The sequence below is a fragment of the Limulus polyphemus genome, unplaced genomic scaffold, assembly GCF_000517525.1.
Source record: "Limulus polyphemus unplaced genomic scaffold, Limulus_polyphemus-2.1.2 Scaffold6722, whole genome shotgun sequence".
NCBI lineage: Eukaryota > Metazoa > Arthropoda > Merostomata > Xiphosura > Limulidae > Limulus > Limulus polyphemus.
In genome coordinates, this window is record NW_013672332.1 from 13,395 (window position 1) to 29,475 (window position 16,081).

The 16,081-nt window shown below is 35.8% G+C and overlaps 1 protein-coding gene across 1 annotated transcript in view; it reads left to right on the forward strand.

Annotated features, from left to right (window-relative positions):
- Window positions 1-71: 71 nt before the first annotated feature.
- LOC111089595 (testis-expressed protein 47-like) overlaps window positions 72-16,081 on the forward strand; it is a gene marked incomplete at its 5' end in the record, with an annotated part of 17,634 nt that continues 1,624 nt past the window's right edge. The window contains 6 exons of the mRNA XM_022402398.1: window positions 72-141; window positions 433-539; window positions 4,391-4,495; window positions 5,135-5,284; window positions 9,226-9,289; window positions 15,314-15,409. Of these exons, the coding sequence (XP_022258106.1) occupies window positions 72-141; window positions 433-539; window positions 4,391-4,495; window positions 5,135-5,284; window positions 9,226-9,289; window positions 15,314-15,409 (592 nt within the window). The remainder of the gene's footprint in view (window positions 142-432; window positions 540-4,390; window positions 4,496-5,134; window positions 5,285-9,225; window positions 9,290-15,313; window positions 15,410-16,081) is intronic.

Consider the following 16,081-nt stretch of genomic DNA (forward strand, 5'->3'; position numbering starts at 1 on the left):
TTTTATATCATATAGCCAATGTTAAAGAAATATTTTAAAATTAGAAAAATATTAAGTTTTTATTTTTGTAGAAAGTAGCAGTTCATCAACTTGTGTATGTTGGAAAACTGAGAGAAGAGTCAACTTCTCAAAAAGCTGCTGGTGAGTAGGCTGAAAAAAATTAAATACACCTATTAAAGAATAAAAAATGTGTTTAGAATAGATCTAACATTTTGAACTCAATATTAAATGTGTAATGGTATACTTGTTATTACATGGTTGTGTTTACAATAACTTCTGTAATGTACGTAACATTTACTGTTGAATAATGAGTCTTAAGAACGTTCTGTGTTTTATGTTCACAATTATTTCTAGTTATTCTTATTTCTACATGTTTATAGTGGATAAGATTTAACATGATTTTCAGTGTGTAATGGTCATTATTTCCATTAGATCATATTCACAAAACAATAAAGATGCTTCATGAAAAATATCTAGAAATTGGTGGAGGAACAGGTCTACTTTTATTTCAAGGCTCTTACTTTGTGCATCAAATTGAAGTAAGTATATTAGAAATTATTGAATATACTATATTTGTTGTATGTTTAAAGGAAAAAATTATATTGCATCAGTCAAGATGAAGAGTTCTCAGCTTTAGTCCTGATGGTTGACTTGGTACTGCATCAATGTCAGGGTACTAGCATGAGTTGGAGATCCCAAGTTCAAGCACCTATCAGGACAATTGCTTTTCACCTCATTCTGATCACTGGTAAGAAAATGTTAATGCTTGAGTTCTTGTAGTCTCAACTGAGTTTGAAGCAGCTAAAGAGACTGGGCAAGAGTTAAGCATAATGAGACAATCTTTATTTCAACACAAAGACAAACAAAGCTTAAAGTAAGTGTATTTTCTAGATGTCACCTTTACTTGAGAGTTCTCAGTGTATTTAAAGCAAATCAGTATCTTTAATAATCTTAAATCATTTTTTTTCCAGACTGAGAAAACATGGCATTATATACTAATCATAGTAATGTCACTCTTCTTAGAGTGGAAACAGTACTCACATAACTAATAATCACTTTACTAAAAATGAGGGATGTTGTTTATGTTGGGCAACACCTGAATTTTTAGTGTTAATGACTGTTTCTGTACAGTATGTTGTATGTTTCAGGAATCTTTCTCATGAGAAAGTGTATTTGACATCCTAATTGAATTACCTAGTTCTGTGAATAACTAGGATAAGAAAAACTTAGTGGCTTCCTTGAATGTCATTCTATATTAAGACTACATACAATATGTAGAGCAATTTTGGAAAAAAAATTACTTAATAACTAAAGGGATGTTAAACTCATGGTATGCTAGTCTCATTGTCAATATCACCAAGTAAAACATTTTTATATGCTAAAAACTCAGCCCACTTTGTAGAGATTATAAAAGCAACCATGATAACCTTATAAGACATAATGATAAGCTTTAATGTATCCAACTTCTTAACTAACATTCAACCTCTGAAAAACTATAAATTCTCCTCCAACAGCTAGAAAATAATAGAATTCTTAAGGAAGGCACCATACAGATAATCTCCACAACAAAAGAACACACAATCTTCTATGTCAATATAACTTATATCCAGCATGAAGAAAGATACTATCAACAATAAGGAGCTCTAGTTATTGGCTCACCCATAACCAGTGCACAGTAACTTCTATATAGAAAATTTTGAAGTTAGTGCCCTCAAAACAGTCACTTTACACCATAAGATTTGGCTCAGATATATTCTTGATACATTTATAATATGACCACATACTACAGAGGGGGAAGCAAGGCTTAGTGACTTCTCACTTTGGACTTGTAGTAGGATGATTACAAGTTTGAGGCTGGTCCACATTATGCTGTTGTGTCCTTGAACAAGACTCATTACACAGTTGTTACAGTCTACCCAGCTGTACAATTGGTACCAGCTATTAGCTGGGGGTTAACTTGCAGTGTACTGGCATAAGGGGAAACATGTCACCATTCTCATCCACTTATGCCACTGTAAACCTGAAATCAAAAGCACCAGCCTTTTGTGCCTTAAGAAGCATGGAACAGAGTTGATTAAGCTTTAACACAATACATAAGATTGAACAATTCATGAATCACCTGAACAGACATCCCACAATACAATTTATAACAGAAAGAGATAACAAACTCATCCATTGACATAATGGTTATCAAGACACCTAACTCATATCACAGAAGATTACAGGAAACCTACAGATACCTGTAAATCAAACCTTCCCAACAGTGTAAAGACAAGTGTCATAGACTGCCTAGTTTCTGGAAAGAACAATTATTTAATAATTTTTATCCAAAGATCTGCTAAAATTATACAATAATAACTACAATTAATAATAGTCTTAATTATGAGTAACAGGCAAACTACAAAAAAGCATACTGACCAAGGTCATCAGTTGGGTACCCTTGCTGATAGAAGTGTTTTAGGATTTTAAGATTTATAATAACTAAAGAGCTATGAAGATGGAAGGAAAAACATATCACTACAACACTCCTAAACAATGGAAACTTGGAACAACTGATAAAGAATAAAACAAAGATAAAAAACAAGAACAAAAAGGAAGAAAACTACATCCATACAGCCATATTTATTCCCCAGTTAATAGAGAGATCTCTGAAAACATACAGAGAATATGTAATCACCATAAAGTCAGAACAGTGTTCAGAAATCACAACACCATATTATCATAATTTGTTCACTCCAAGCTATCTGAAGACCTAGTAAGGAAGAAAAACACTATTTACATTATCCTCTTTTGGTGTGGATTTGAATACATTGAAGAAAAATAGTTAAAATTCAGGAGCATAACAGAGACTCTGTTAACCAATCTGTCTGCAATGGATTGTTATACCAGAGAAGATCATATGATATATTGGAATGATATTGATATAGCAGGATATGAATTACACATAAGAATACTGATAACACACTCAGTAAGTGGCATAACTACAAAAGAAGGGCCACCTAACACAAAACGCAATTAGGCCTTCACTAAATGTTCCAGATGTAAAAGAAACATTGTGCAAATTGAACATTAACAAAAATGGATATATTAAAAGAAAGGTTCCACTTGTTTGATATAGCAATTATGTCTCTGAATGTTGTTTTCTATGTTTCAGTGTGTCAGGTTTTGAACATGAGCTAGGATTATTTTACAGTAAGTGTCTATGACTTGTTGGCAACAAATGTCAACAATAAATGAACAGCACACAATCCACTTGTTTTAAAATAATATATTCAAAACAAGTTATATGTATGTACAAAAATTCTTTACTCTATTGATTACCAAAGCTGTATCCAAAGCTTTAAATAATTCTCTTTCTTGTCAAAAGTCCATACAAGCTAGTTCAGTTACTTTAGAACTCAACTGACAAGAAAAATTATTTTTCTATACCTTGTTTCTTACTGCACAATCTGCAATAAATTCACTTATGTTACCCTGTGGGTTACCACAGTTGTGTCTAGAACTTTAAATAATTGTCTCCTTTTCATCAAAGTCCACACAGGCAAGTTCAATTACTTTAGAACACCCTTTGACAAGACAAATTATTCTCCTTTATCTCTGTTATTACAATATCACTGTGAAACTCACTTTAAATATTGCCTGTTATGGCTAAACTAGCAATAATGTAGTTTAACTTCACTCTCACTAACTTAACATTTTTTTACTTGATTAAACTTGTGCTCACTTGGTCATATATATATATACATTGCCCAAATGAGACCTAGAACTTTCTACAAACTACAAGATGCTGTGATGAAACAATACTCACTTATAGCAATGAGAAAAATACAGAAGGTTCGAGTGATGTGACATCAAATTACAACAACTGAACTACACACACAATGTACAACTCCTACCGAGTTATGTAAAGAAATTTATCATAATTATTGCCTTTCAAGTAATTTTTAACACTCTTGTTATGAAAACTAAATAATCATTAGATATTAGATCACTAAATGAACTAAATAATAACTCTTACACTAAACAATCTTGTATATCCAACACAGTAGTACAAAAAAGAATAAAAAATTGTCATTTTAATTATAATTATTGGACCTTATTGTAAAGCCTGATATATTTAGTTCTATGTTTACAAAGAAACATCGTAGATTTATGTTTTCTATGATGCTCACAGTTTATTTAGAAGTTTTTAGTGATGAGTTTTAACCTGTTGTATTTTATTTCACTAACAATTTAGGAAGCAAGTTGAATTGCGTGTGTTAAACTTTTTTTTAAAATTGCTAATGCTTTTTAGCTCTTTTTTCCTTTCTTAAAGTTTTTTAAAGTGAAAACTCGTAATTAATGGTGGTAAGAGTATGAATAAAATACTAAATGTTTTGGGGAAATACAGAGTTCTAGACAATTTCTGGATGATCTGATGCAAGAAAGTTCGTCTGACATGGATTTACCAGATGGTTACTTTAAAGAAGTGAAGATTATTATAATATCACATAATGTATCCTCTTTGTGGTTTGTTTTAAATCCTTAAATATTGTTTTTATCTTTCTTTTAACAAGAGATCAGTTTACACAGTGACAGAGACAATGACACTTGAATTAATACTTGAAATAATCATTACTTGGTGAAATTCCAAAATTACAGACTTGAGGAAAACAAAGAGAATTGTATATTTCACAATACTTCATTTATTACGATATGGTTTTATCTTTACTGGCAAAACTATGGTAGTAATAAATATTTATGAAATGTACAGTTGTTTTACTCAGTTGTGTAACAGTGTCTTATATTTCATCCAAATAAACATTGCATTATTTTACACTTTATAATAATCTAAAATTGTATTTTGGTGTACATGTCATAGTGTGGATTCTTAGAAAGTGTTTTACTAGCATATGCTAGTGGGTTAATCTTTTAGCTCACTTGATAGAACACTTGCCTTGTGTGTAATTGGTTTCATGTTCAAATTCTGCATATAGTAGATGCAAAAATTTAACTTAGAAAACACTAAGTTAAATTTTAACACTAGAAAAACTGCCAACAAACTAATTGTTGTGTCATGACCTTGTTTGTAAAGAGAGAAGAATGTGGTATTAGAAATGTTCCCCTTTGAAGGTTTTTCATTAGCTGTCGACAGATACCGAGACGTTTATTTTCTCAATGGAACTGGATAGTGATCAGAAAAAGCACAAGTTGTCTTCAAAGGGTTGATGATGACACTTCTACTGTGAATGAGCTGTTGCAGCAGCTTCTGAAACTAGCAGCTTACTTGGAAAATCTGCCAAAGGTAAAAGTCTAATACCACTTGTGGCTCCAGTTTATTGTCCCAGTCTGTAAAACTTACTCACACAAAACTTGTGTAAATTCAGAATGTATTTTTTATTTTATTTCTAAGTTTTCATGCTTTCATTTTATATGTTTTTGTTATACACTTAATTATCATGCTTTTCACACAATGAAACTAAAGTGTAATGACAATTCAATGTTTATAGTTAAAAGTTCCATATCTTTCACACAACAAGGCTAAAGTTTAGTAACTATTAAACATTTGTCATTAACAATACCATGACTTTCACACAATGAAGCTAAGATTCTGATATAAGTACATATCGAAACGAGCTATTCTCGTTCAGTGCTGCCCTATATCTGGAAGCATTCTTTTCACATGCCATAAGCGTTTAGCTCCCACATACCCTATGTTCAACATGGCTCACTGTGTCTCGCATGTAATCAATAGAAGTGCAACACACCTTCCCAATGCATGTGACTCCCTCTATTTGATTCTACCAAACTATCATTTCTCATTAGGCAGTGTTCTAGTGCAGATGTATTTCAGTTGTGCTCTCTTTACATTGTCATTTATTTTTTTGTGTGACGTAGTGACTTAACTTAATTATTATTTTGCTACAGTTGGTTTTCTGTACTATTTTGCCATGATAACTTATAATTTTTTTTCTTTTCAAGTTTTTCACCATTTAAGATGAATTTTGAAGTTTGTGTTACAACTTTTGATATTATTCCCCACTATTTCACGTGCCATTACACAGTCTTGAGATTGGGGATCTCGACTGAGGATTTTTTGGCTATCATTTGCTGGGAGATTGATCATTATATGAGTCGATCTTCTTCTTTCAACAGTGTTTGTGTTCCTCCTGAATTGTCAAAATGTGTTCATGATGATGAGAAGTTTCACAGTCTTTTTTTCTCCATCTAATTATGCCATACCTTCTCAACCTCTCCTGCAGAATCTGCCAAGCTTAACTCATCCATTTTGGATATGATTTCTCAGGTGTTTTCCATTTTATCAATTTCACCTACTTCATATGATCCTGTTCCTTCTTTGTTACATGACACCCCATCCTTAGAGTGCCTTGTTTTCACTCCTTCTCCTAACATCACGGTTCATGCTGAGCATTTAATTTCTCAGTTGAGAGCTAGTGCTTGCATGCCTCTTTCTCCACAGGCTTCTGATCATTATGCTTTAGCTTATCATCAGGCTGATCAACCATTTCTCGACTCTCAGCAGTTGGAGTCACTTTTTGCCAGTGAGGAGGGCTGACCCTGACAACACTATCCATTTCTCCTATGACCAGCTTTCTTGCCTTTGTCTTGCCCTGAAAGCTCTCCACTTCTCCACAATACACCTTTCAAAAGCACTCCACTGATCCCCTGAGGGGATTTGGGGTGATACCCTTTCCCTCATTACCTTCATGTTGGCACAGTTTTCTTCCATAGCCCTATCCCATCACATGTGGATTCTTTGCTGTTGGGATCTTAGTGGGAGAGACACTGTCTTTTCTCAGGTTCGTCTACCTTCCATTTATCTTTGTGACTTATGGGTGACTCCTCTTCTCTATTGGTCTGTTTCTGGAGATATTCCCTAGTCTTCGGAGTCATGTGTGGAATCTGTGAGACAAATTTTGACAACTTTGTCTTTGGTTGCTTGTTTGTATCATTCTGATTCCATGTCTTCTCCCTTAACCATTTCTCGTCCTGCACCCTCCTGTCCCATATCATTTCCTACCACTAATGTTCGACACTTCGTTGTGTGTCTCAATGTTGGATTCATCATTGTCAACAGTTCTGCTGACTATCAGGTATTTTCCTGTCCAATGGGGGCACTTTGGCGATATTTTGTTCCCCTGTGGTGGGAATTCACTACCGATCATTGGGTGATCCAAGTTTTGTTCATCCTTTTCTTATCCCTGCCCCTGTTGTCTCCTGTATCAATATCCTTCCCATTGCCCATCCCTTCTCTTCCTTTGAAATAAATCATGGGAAGTCTGCTTTTCAAATTAGGATTTTCATGGTCACTCATTGCACTGTCTCTGGTGTTGACATTTCTCCAGGCTTTCCACTGCATTTTGTCCCCCTTGTTCTTCTAGTGAAGAATGGGAGTCCTTGTCACTTTCCAGTTCTGAGCTGCTGGAAAAGTGAACCATGGGAAAGTCCTCCTAAATGTGATCACTTCCATTAAGTAGAGAGTTGGGCAGTAGTGTTCTGCTGGTGTAGGTGGCATTTGATTCTCGAATCATGCGCTCCAACTCCATGGAGGTTGATATTGCACCCAGTTTCTATGCGGTTCTATCTAGAGGGTGTAGTTGCATATATGTTTTAGAGACTGACTTTTTATGGTCCTAGCCAGGGGATGATGTTGCTTTGGAGTAGATCTGTTACATTGCAGTTCACCCCTCTGATTGGGATCCCTTTTCCTATCATCATCTGAATGTTGGTTCTCAGTGAGTAGTTTTGGATAAGAGATGGACAAATCACCATAAATCTTTACACATGCTGGTTTTGATTCCTCTTCCTAACTCAACATTTCTAGTTTACTCTCATATTCTCCACCTCTGTGCAGTAGTCCCAGTTGTGTGCACTGCACTCCAACTTCTGTGCAATCTTATCCAGAAGATGATGTTGCTTGGGGCAAAGGTTCTACCACTAGCACTCCATTTGATAGAGTTTCCCTTACCTCCGGTTGCTGTTGTGCAGTGGGGTTCCAGTCTGGTTGGGTTTGAATTGATGTGAACTGCCACATTGGCATATCCCTTCTTGCTATCATTTGGATATCAGGTTCCCGAATGTATAGTTGTGGATTTGCATACATGTGCCCTGTTTCATAGTTTGGTTTGAAAAGTATAACCTTCTATTTACTCATCTTGAGATGAAGACAGTGTGTACCTTCCTCCTACCATGGGTCGGAAGTTTTATTCCTGATGCTGGTTGGTTTTTGACTACCGCATATGGTCCAATGCATCCTAGCCACTCTACACATTGGAACACATTCATTTTCCCTACACTTTTATCTGTGGATGGTTCTTCTACAGTCATTCTTCAACAGGATTGAGATTCAGTTACATTGTAGTTCAAGTTTGCACCCATCTGGTTTTTCTGTCCTTTTTGGTTGTGATCCTCCTATATATATATGCAACACCTCTTTCTACACTGGGCACTGAGTATACCTTGTACAGAAATGGTGCGATCTCACATGTGTGTTCCTTTCCCAACAGGGATCACATTTCATATGTGTTCTTCGTATGTTTTCAAAAGATATTTCTTTATATCCCTCACACTGGTCCCTCCACCTATTCAATGTGGGATTCTAGCTATACATGTGAACAGAAGTAAGGTACCGTATCAGAAGTTATTATTTTCCTATATTGGTACTTACCTCCTTTCACATTTCCCACCCTTGTTCCCCACTTAAAATCACAGTGATAATTGTGCATCAGGAGAATGTGTCACATTCCTATTGGTGGAGGGTTTTCCCATGATGACTTACATACGAGATGCAGTGAACCACATTGATCATGGGGTATGCGAGAGATCAGGCTTGTGGCATGTAAAAAATGTTTGCATATAGAGGGCAACACTGAAAGAGAATAGCTATACATGTAAGTGCAGGTAAGTACCTATCAGAAATATATTCTCAGTATGGGAAAATAATAACTTAAGTACCTATTCAATACTTATATTTAATAATGCCAGGCCTTTCACACAATGAAGCTAAAGTGTAGTAAATCATTTAATATTTGTTGTTAACAATGCCATGTCTGTCACAAATTGAAGCTAAACTTTAGTAACTATTCAATATTCATAGTTAACAATGCCATGACTCACACAATGAAACTAAAGTTTAGTGACTACGTAATATTTGTAGTTAACAACAGCAGATATTTCATACAATAAAACTATATTGTTAATATTATGTCTTCTTCATACTAACAGTTGGATCTATGCAGTATTTTGGAAGAACTTACAGAAAGAGTACCTCAGTTAATTCCAAAAGAAGGTGAGCATATGTTTTATTATGTCATCAGTGTCTGATCTTTATTAACATCTGATGGTCACTATGGATGTTTACTGGATTAATAAAATCATCAGCTAGATGAAACAGATTTGAAACTAACTATAAATTTTTCAAAGAATTTTTATATCTTAAATAAGGTAGGCTTTAAATTTATTTTTCTCTTTCAAAATTTGTAGTGCATACTGGAGGGACTTACACATTTTGATAACAAAATTAGAAAAAAAAAGACTTTTACACTCCAGATATATATAAAATATTTTTTTATATTAACCATTGTCTCACCTTTGTGGCTTCCTCAGTATACTAACCCTGAGGAAGCCACAAAGGTGAAATGTTGACTTTAAATTAAGTTGGTGTTTTTTAGTGTGCTAGTAATGCCTTGACTTAGTTTTGTTTAAATCAGTTTTATGCTTTTTGATATTCATTTTATTTCTGAAATTACCAATTAAACAGTATATAGAATCCTCTACATTTTTGATACATTTTTATAAGCTATTTGCACAACAAATTGATTGTGCTTCAGCGACTTTGTTGGTTATATAGTTCACAATGTCATAGCTGGAACAACTGTTAAGTTTACCCTTCTGTAAATAATATACAGTACATATTTTTTCAGATGTACTTAAGTAATTTTTCTACATTTTTGTGCAGGTATTCTGCATGTTGTTATGACATTCTTGTCAACTGGATGTAGGAAGGTCAGCAATATGTGATAATCCTTTTACACAGGTATGGGTTACAAACGGCAGTGGATAGAAGATTGATCACTGGCCATTTGTCTGTGTCCATTATTTAGGGGGGGGGGGGCAAGTTCATCTAAAGGAGTGGCAATAATGCAAAATGATATAAGTTAGAATATTTCTCTCCTGTATTATTTGGAATAGTTGGTTATGTATGCAGTTAGGGATTATCGTATACCATGCTTATTGCCATTCTCTGACTTGAAAGTGTGGTACAAAGTAATAATTTCTGTTTCTGTCTGGCCCCCCAGTGGCACAGCGGTATGTCTACGGACTTACAACACTAGAAACCGGGTTTCGATACCCATGGTTGGCAGAGCACAGATAGTCCATTGTGCAGCTTTGTGCTTAACTACAAATAAACTGTGTCTGTTGGTTTTTTGTTGTTTGTTTCATTGCTTTGCTGTTCATGTTTGAAATAATTTTCTGTAGTACATTTCTGGAATCTGTATCCCTACAAATGCTTTAGGTTTATCTATTGGATATCAGTAGATATGAATAATACACCGATAAAATATGAGTCACAGTCACACACACACAAAACAATTATTCCAAGATGATAACTCACCTCTTCACACAGTTTAGTTATCATCCTCAGCCCTTCAGCATGTTCTGCTAAAGACATTTGCTTGTCACTAGTCTTGAAGCAACTCCCACTTAAGTTCACAATTTTACATGAATTGTGTTACTGCATAATAATGTCATAATGCAAAAAAAGCCCCCACCAATAGGTGGGCAATATACCTCCATGTGCACTAACTCTTCCTATTCATTTGCAATTATAAATCTTCATTCTTATCCTTGGCACTGTCTTGATCAGATGTGTTTAAATTTCTCATGTGTGTTCAATTTATTGAGATTTGCATCGTTAACGAAGCTTTGATTTTCATTTTCCTTACCTTTCATTTCAAAACTTTCATTTTTATCATGATTTTTTATATGATGATGATTTATACTTAGTCCTAAGTAGGGGCATTGTTCACACTTTGACCTTATTTCTAGTATGGCTTTTGGAGGCCTGTTAACTGTCAGGGTTGTTGCAGCCATTGTTTAATGTGCTGTGTATTATTCCCTTCCTTTTCCTGATTCCCTGTCATTGGTATATACCTGTCCAGTCTGGGGATCAAACTCCTTAAATTCTATTTCACTTTCTAGTTTCCCTATTTTGCATCTTTTTGTCTTCTTTCCTTCTGTATTTCCTCTCCTACTTCCATCTTTTATTTGTTCTTGGTGCTTCTGTGAACGGTCATTCCCTTCTCTATTTAGCCTGTTCTGCTTCTCCTGCTCTCTCTGTATTTTGTTCCCCTGCTGTTAGGACTTCTTGGGTTACGTTCTATTCCACTTTCCTGTACCCTTTTTTTCTTATGGTGTACATTTTACTTGTCTGGCTCCCTTTTATTGCTCAGATGTCTTTTGTGGTGTTCTTTTTCCATTAGTAACCTGATCTGATATTATATGACTTCTATCTTTGTTCCATTTCCAAGATTTATTTTTTTCCTCTTTCTCAACCTTGCCCTTTACTCCTCTTCCTTGTCTAGATCAATCTCCTTCTCTCTTTGTCATTTTGAATTCCAGGCCATCCTTTTTTCTCATCTTCCATCTACAAAAAGTCTCATTTATCACTCTACTTGCCAATAAATATCACACATATACAATTTTGTGGGTACCTTTCTATTTTCCTGTTATTGGTCTCAATTTCTGATGTGAGTTTTTTTACATTTTCCCACCTTAAACTCTTTTTGTGAATCTCTTCTCTTTACTTTTCTTCAATTTTCCTCTCTCCAACCCCATCTATGGTCTTTTTCACCAGATCTGCAGTTGGCCATTGTCACTGTCAAACACCTTTCTACACCTCACTCTCTCAGCCCATTCTCTCTTTTATTATAGTCTCTCCATTCCTTACTTTTCCCTTCAACTCAGCACCAGCTCCTCTTCATCGAATTTTCTCTTCTGTTTGTTGGTATCTTGAAGGCTTTTGCTTGCCATATTCATGACCCATGGCTGGCATTCCTTTTCATTGATTGTTTATATCTGTTAACCCATTCAATGATGTTTCCTTTTCCTCTACTTCCCTCCTTTTATGGTAGCTGCTCAGTGACTTGAACATACCTGTCCTACATCATGCATTCTCTTACTACCTCTCAAGCCAGATCTCTCTCTTCTTTGATGATTCTCTCTCTGATTTAGGTACATTTTTCATGGAGGCAAGTTTGGATATTGGACTAGAGTGCACTCCCCATCAACATGCTTGACTTTCTCTCTCTCTCTTTGTTAGGCATGCTCCTGTTTTTCTTTAGCAATACATTTCTGTACTTATTCACATCATTTGCAGGGAGCTTCCATCTTATTGGTGGGCTACCTCTCTATCTGCCCAGATTCGGTCAACGAAGTAGCCTCTGTACTCTCAGATCTTCTGTGGAGTTTTCTCTTGATTGAACATGTCCTCCTTGGATGCTTTGGCACCCTTATCAAATTTGGACTTCCTCTTTTACAGTCCTTTGTTTCTCATTTTTTAGCTCTGGCATTTTTTCTCAACCATGTCTGATCATACCTCTTTCTCTTTACCTACTCCCTTATTTTCATCCTCCTTCTGGGCCTTGTACTTACAAACTACTATCTTTCTTGGGTTCTTTTATTGGCACCTTTCTGACTGCCTTGGCCTTGATTTGCTTGATAGTCAGACCCCCCCCCCTTCCTCTCCTCATTATCCCCTTTCTTGCTTCACACTCTCTTCCCTTCTTCATAAAGGGTTATCCTCCCTCCACCTTCGCACATGGAAATTGTCTGGTCTATCCCCCATCAGGTTGGCTCTCCACTACTATGACATTATTCTTGTCATCTTTCCACTGTATTTGTCTATCACCATCTGTGGTGGGTCTTTTGTCATTGTTCCTTCTGCCACTCATTTCTTCCTGGCAGTAATTTTATGCACCACCTTTCTTACCAGCCTGTTCATCAAAAGAATCTCAGTTTCAGCCTTTCCTAGTTGTTGGGTGACCCCACCCATGGCCATTCTCCTTTCCCAATACTAAGATTTTTCTTCCCCTATCCTCTTTGTTCTGTTCCACTTCTTCATTTTCCTCTGTCCTATTCACACTACTTTTCTGCTTGAATGAGACCTTGTTGAGGTTTAGGTCAATCTCGTGCATGCTTCATTTGAGCTATTGATTTCCTGCCATTTTTTTTACCTTATTTCTCTCCTGATGTGTTTCCTCCTATGATTACTGTTATTCTGATGTCTTTCTCTAGATAGTTCTCACACTCTCTTCCATCACACTTATCCTTTCCTCACCCCGGACTTTTGCTTTTTTTTTTTTATGGCTCTTGGGTAAACCATACAGCTCTCCTGTTTCCCTTCCTTCCATCTCTCTCCTATTGGACAGTTTGATCTGAGCTTGGCTCCTGTATTGTGTTGGGCTGTTCTATGTGCCTTATCATGGACCTCTTACCTGTCTTCTTTTGTCCCTACCCTGGGATTCCTCTTTTCCATGGACCTCTTTCTTTCTCTCTTCACTGGATGAGTCTGTCTCCTCCTCTGATGTGTTTGTCTCAAAATATGGATGTTTGCATTCTATTTATCACACTTTTCATTTTCTTCCACCTCTTCTTTGCTGACCCTTGGATGAACTTCTCCAGATGGGCATGTGGACTTTTCCACATATCAAGCTCCATCTCTCTACCATCTGGCTTTTTTATTTCCCGATTGTTTTCATCTTCCACAGGTTGCCATTCTCCCATTGCATTACTGTCTTTGAGTTAAAATATATACTGTTTCTCTTTCAATACATATGATCCCACTAGGTTGGGTAGTGTTTCCTTCCAGGGTATACTTAACCAAAATTTTCATTGAGTCAGGACAATAGAAAATACTTGTACCATCTGCTCTGGCTCTACATGTTTCCATTGTTAAATGTGGTGTTTTGCAAAATTACTTGAGGTGTCATTGTGTTATATTTACTCAATTATCTGATCCATAGACTATCATGAAAAAAGCCAGCACCAGGAAGATGTATCTACCCATTTCTCTTGCTGGCTTTTAAAAACAGTTTTGAAGTCACCCCATACACTGTCTCCAGTAAAACACTTCTTCTCCATTTTCTAGCCAATGAAGTGGTGGATCATAGAGAATCCTTACCAATTGGGACCTAACTGCTGGGGCTAGAACAAGGGGTGCCAATACAGTGAGAAATGGGACAGTGGTGACACCGTGTAGTCTGGGTCACACCACATATAACTAAGATACATCACTCATGCCACACATGCTCTTCTCCTGCCGGCCGAGTCTGTTCAGTAGATTTGAGGTGTGCACACAATAAATGTATGTACCCTTCTCATGTGGCCAGAACATAGTGTTGAGATGTGCACACAATAAATGTCTGTACCCTTCTCATGTGGCCAGAACATAGTGTTGAGGTGTGCACACAGTAAATGACTGTACCCTCTTCCTGTAGCCTGAGTCTGTCCAGTAGAATTGAGGTGAGCACATAATTAATGACCGTGCTGTGTCTTCCTCCTGTAACAAGAGCCTGTTCAGTAGAGGTGATGTGTGCATGTGCACTACATATAGACCAATGTTGCATTAATACAGTACCCTCCTCATGTAGATAGTCTATCCCATAAATTATTTTCAGTTGACTAAAAGTAAGCACTTACTATACAAAAATAACAAATATCTATATCTCGCACGTCCTCCTTCTGCAGCTACTGTTTGTTCAGTAGAGAGTTGAGGTGAACACACAATGTATGGTCTGAATGAGCTCAAATAATGCTACACATATTGGCTGTCTGACAACTTGTAAGTATTTGTATTGTTATGTACCAATTTTGTCCATTCCTGCAACACAACTCTGGCTTCTGTGCCTCTTTCCTTTCCAATATGGATGAAAAGTATACTCTGGATGAGATGAAATGCAACCTTCCATGGGTGTGCTCCTCTGGAGACCCTGCCATTGGGCATCACAACCTATAAACTTCCTTTGGACAATTTTTGAAGGGAGCTCATCTATGTAAATTTTGCATTGGTCCCTCCATCATCTCATCAAGGGATTCTAGCTAAACTGTGTGAAGAGTTGAGTTATTGTCTCAGAAGTTAACATTTTCTTGTGTTGATTAAAACCCCAGTAGCAGTGTAGGATATAAAAAGTAGTATGTAATTCAAAGGTTGAAGGGGAAAAAAGTGATATTTTTAGAACTACATGTGGAATTTACTTTTCCAGCACTGTGAGTTGCATACTAAACAGAATGGGTACAACTTATATTATTTCAGAAACTCTGCAGTCTGTCCTCCAGCAAGCCATTTTCTTAACACCTAAAGATTTTATTAGCAGATTTCTATTACCAAGAAATAAAACACTTGAATCAGGTAGGTAATGGGAGATTTAAAATTAATGTGAAGTATTATTGTACGAAAAGAATCTACCAAAACCTACTTTGATCCTAATTTCTCTCTCTCTCATTTTTTTCTTTGTAAGCTGATAAGTATGTGTGTGTGAAGCATATTTCACATCTAACATAATATCTATGTAGAGAGATTTTAAGAAATTTGGTCTTGATGATTTTTCACATTAATTGTTTCAAAAGCTATTTTTAAGAAAATTAGAATGTTGTTTTTTAACAAAGTTAGCTTATTTTAAATCCAGGCTTCAACTTGTTTTAAGTTGATTAGTATTAATATTGACTTCAGGTTTAAATATCGCTGAGTTGACATATATCTCAGGAAGATGAGTCAGGAATATCTAATTTTAATAAATTTTCTAAACACTTTTTTCATCATAAAACTGCTCACACACACACACTTGACCTATATATCTCAAAGTAAATTTAGCCACGAATTGCTAGGCATTATTAAACTTTCAAAACATACTAAAGCTTCCCAATATAGCTGCTGACTGAGTTAGCCTACATCTTTATAAGTTGAGTTATAAATTTCTAGGTATTAATAAACTTTGTAAGCACATTCTAAAGCTTCCTGATATAGCTGCTGACTGAGTTGGCCTATATCTTCATAAGTTGAGTTATAAACTTCTAGGTATTA